This window comes from Phascolarctos cinereus, unplaced genomic scaffold, assembly GCF_003287225.1.
Source record: "Phascolarctos cinereus isolate Bilbo 61053 unplaced genomic scaffold, phaCin_HiC Scaffold_5;HRSCAF=322, whole genome shotgun sequence".
In the NCBI taxonomy this organism is placed as follows: domain Eukaryota; kingdom Metazoa; phylum Chordata; class Mammalia; order Diprotodontia; family Phascolarctidae; genus Phascolarctos; species Phascolarctos cinereus.
The window spans coordinates 256,218,350-256,220,550 of NW_027555958.1; the positions used below are offsets into that span (position 1 = coordinate 256,218,350).

At 43.3% G+C, this 2,201-nt stretch overlaps 1 protein-coding gene across 1 annotated transcript; it reads right to left on the bottom strand.

Moving 5' to 3' along the window:
- Positions 1-577: 577 nt before the first annotated feature.
- On the bottom strand, positions 578-1,220 carry LOC110194232 (histone H3). The gene has a single exon (XM_020966420.2). The coding sequence runs from the start codon at positions 1,043-1,045 to the stop codon at positions 635-637; it is 411 nt and encodes a 136-aa protein (XP_020822079.2). The 5' UTR covers positions 1,046-1,220; the 3' UTR covers positions 578-634.
- Positions 1,221-2,201: the final 981 nt, after the last annotated feature.

The window sequence follows — 2,201 nt, forward strand, 5'->3', positions numbered from 1 at the left end:
GACCCTGTTGAGTCAGTATCACACCTTGGCCATTAGGCACGGAGATGAAAGGAATGTAGAATGGGTCCCCCTGCGCTCTGGAATCCCTTGCTACTTCAGATTCAATGTGGAGTCGTAATTATGGAGACATAGCTAAAGTCCCTGTTTCATTTACCCTGATAGATACGACTAGTCAAAACAGTATCTTGAGATTAAGATAACAATTAGATTCATTCTTACCTGACTTGAAATAGTATTACCTTAACATTCCCAGACAACTCACTTTCAGAGGGATAGTGCATTGTGACTGTTAAGACTCACTGACTGCCTCTTACTTCCACCAACTGTCACTTATTACTTTAGCTTTGCAGCCCAACTGCTGCTGTTTTGAATTGGTGTCTTTTGATAAGGTTTCTTGGCGGACAAAGAAAGGAGCTATTTGGGTAGTATGGTCGTGGTTAATAGCTTACTGCTCTTACAAGAACGTCTAAGGGAAAGCCAATGTAGATTTCCACTTTGAGCTTCACCACATGCAGTTAATATTACTGCCAGAAATGTTAGCATAAGGAAAAATATTACAGCTTTTTTGAGAATAAAGTAGGCGGCTCTGAAAAGAGCCTTTTAAAAGTTATGAACAGCGACCTTGGACTACAATTTAAGCCCTTTCTCCGCGGATGCGGCGAGCCAGCTGGATGTCCTTGGGCATGATGGTCACGCGCTTGGCGTGGATGGCGCACAGGTTCGTGTCCTCGAACAGCCCGACCAGATAGGCTTCGCTGGCCTCCTGCAAGGCCATCACGGCCGAGCTCTGGAAGCGCAGGTCGGTCTTGAAGTCCTGCGCGATCTCGCGCACCAGCCGCTGGAAAGGCAGCTTGCGGATCAGCAGCTCGGTCGACTTCTGGTAGCGGCGGATCTCCCGCAGCGCCACGGTGCCGGGCCGGTAGCGGTGAGGCTTCTTCACGCCGCCTGTAGCCGGCGCGCTCTTACGAGCAGCCTTCGTAGCGAGCTGCTTACGGGGCGCCTTCCCTCCAGTGGATTTCCGGGCGGTTTGCTTAGTACGAGCCATAGCAAGCACGCATCAGAGAAAAAAGTACAGAACAGTGAAAGTGGAAGTGCGCTCTGCTTTATTTATAGAGGCAAGAGCAATCTGATTGGATAATTCAACGTTGCCGGCACCAGATTGAGGTATTTGGTCAATTTAATTGGATAATTATTCTCTCCGCCCCTTTTAACCAGAACCTATTAGGAATGTCGTTATTTTTACGTTCTCCCCGCCCCCCACCTTCCGTTCTCCCCCTAGCCGGTCGTCTTGGTTGTGGAGAACTTTGTGTTTTATTCGCATGACAATTCAATATAATTAGTGTTTCCCCAGTTCCAGATTAGAAAATTGTAAGGTTTTAGGAGAACCCTTTGCAGCATGAAAAAGTCCGTGCTGGAAAATGAAAAAGGCTTATTTCTTTGTTCCTTATTAGACCGTAAGATGGCGCCCCATTGTTTGCCTTCAGATGTTGCTCTAGGACTCTTTTCCTTTAAATACGTCACCCCCAAACATGAAGAAAATCTTTCACTCCTCGGCCAATTTTCCACACCAGATTAAAATATACATACATATATACTTAATATATAATAATTGTGTTATATATAAAACTATAACATATAATAATATATAATATAATTATATGTAATTATATAGTAGGTAATACATTTTATTATATATAATTTTAATCTGGCCATGGAAAATTGGGTGAGGGGAGAAAGATTTTATTTGTGTTTTGGGGTGGTTTGCAGGAGACAAGGCAAGGAGAGACTATAGAAAAGTATTTAAATGAAAAGTCCTAGAGCAACTTCTAGATAGATATTTATCAGTCGTAAAAAGAACCTATTAATTTATCTAGTCAGTAAATGTTTGCTGACCTATATGATAATTCATGGTGTTTTTTTTTTTCTAGGCAATTGGGGTTAAGTGACTTGCCCAGGGTCAAGTGTCAAGTGGTTGGTCTGAGGCTGGATTTTAACTCGGGTCCTCCTGACTTCAGGGCCAGTGCTGTATCCACTGCGCCACCTAGCTGCCTCTGATTCATGGTATTTCTAATGCACTGCAGCTACATAAAGGAATTTTAATTGACAAATAAACTACATCTAATGGAGATGGTAACCCTACAGGAAAAACTAGAATGAAAGGTACTTGTACACAGTATACATGCGCACTACCTATAAAGTGA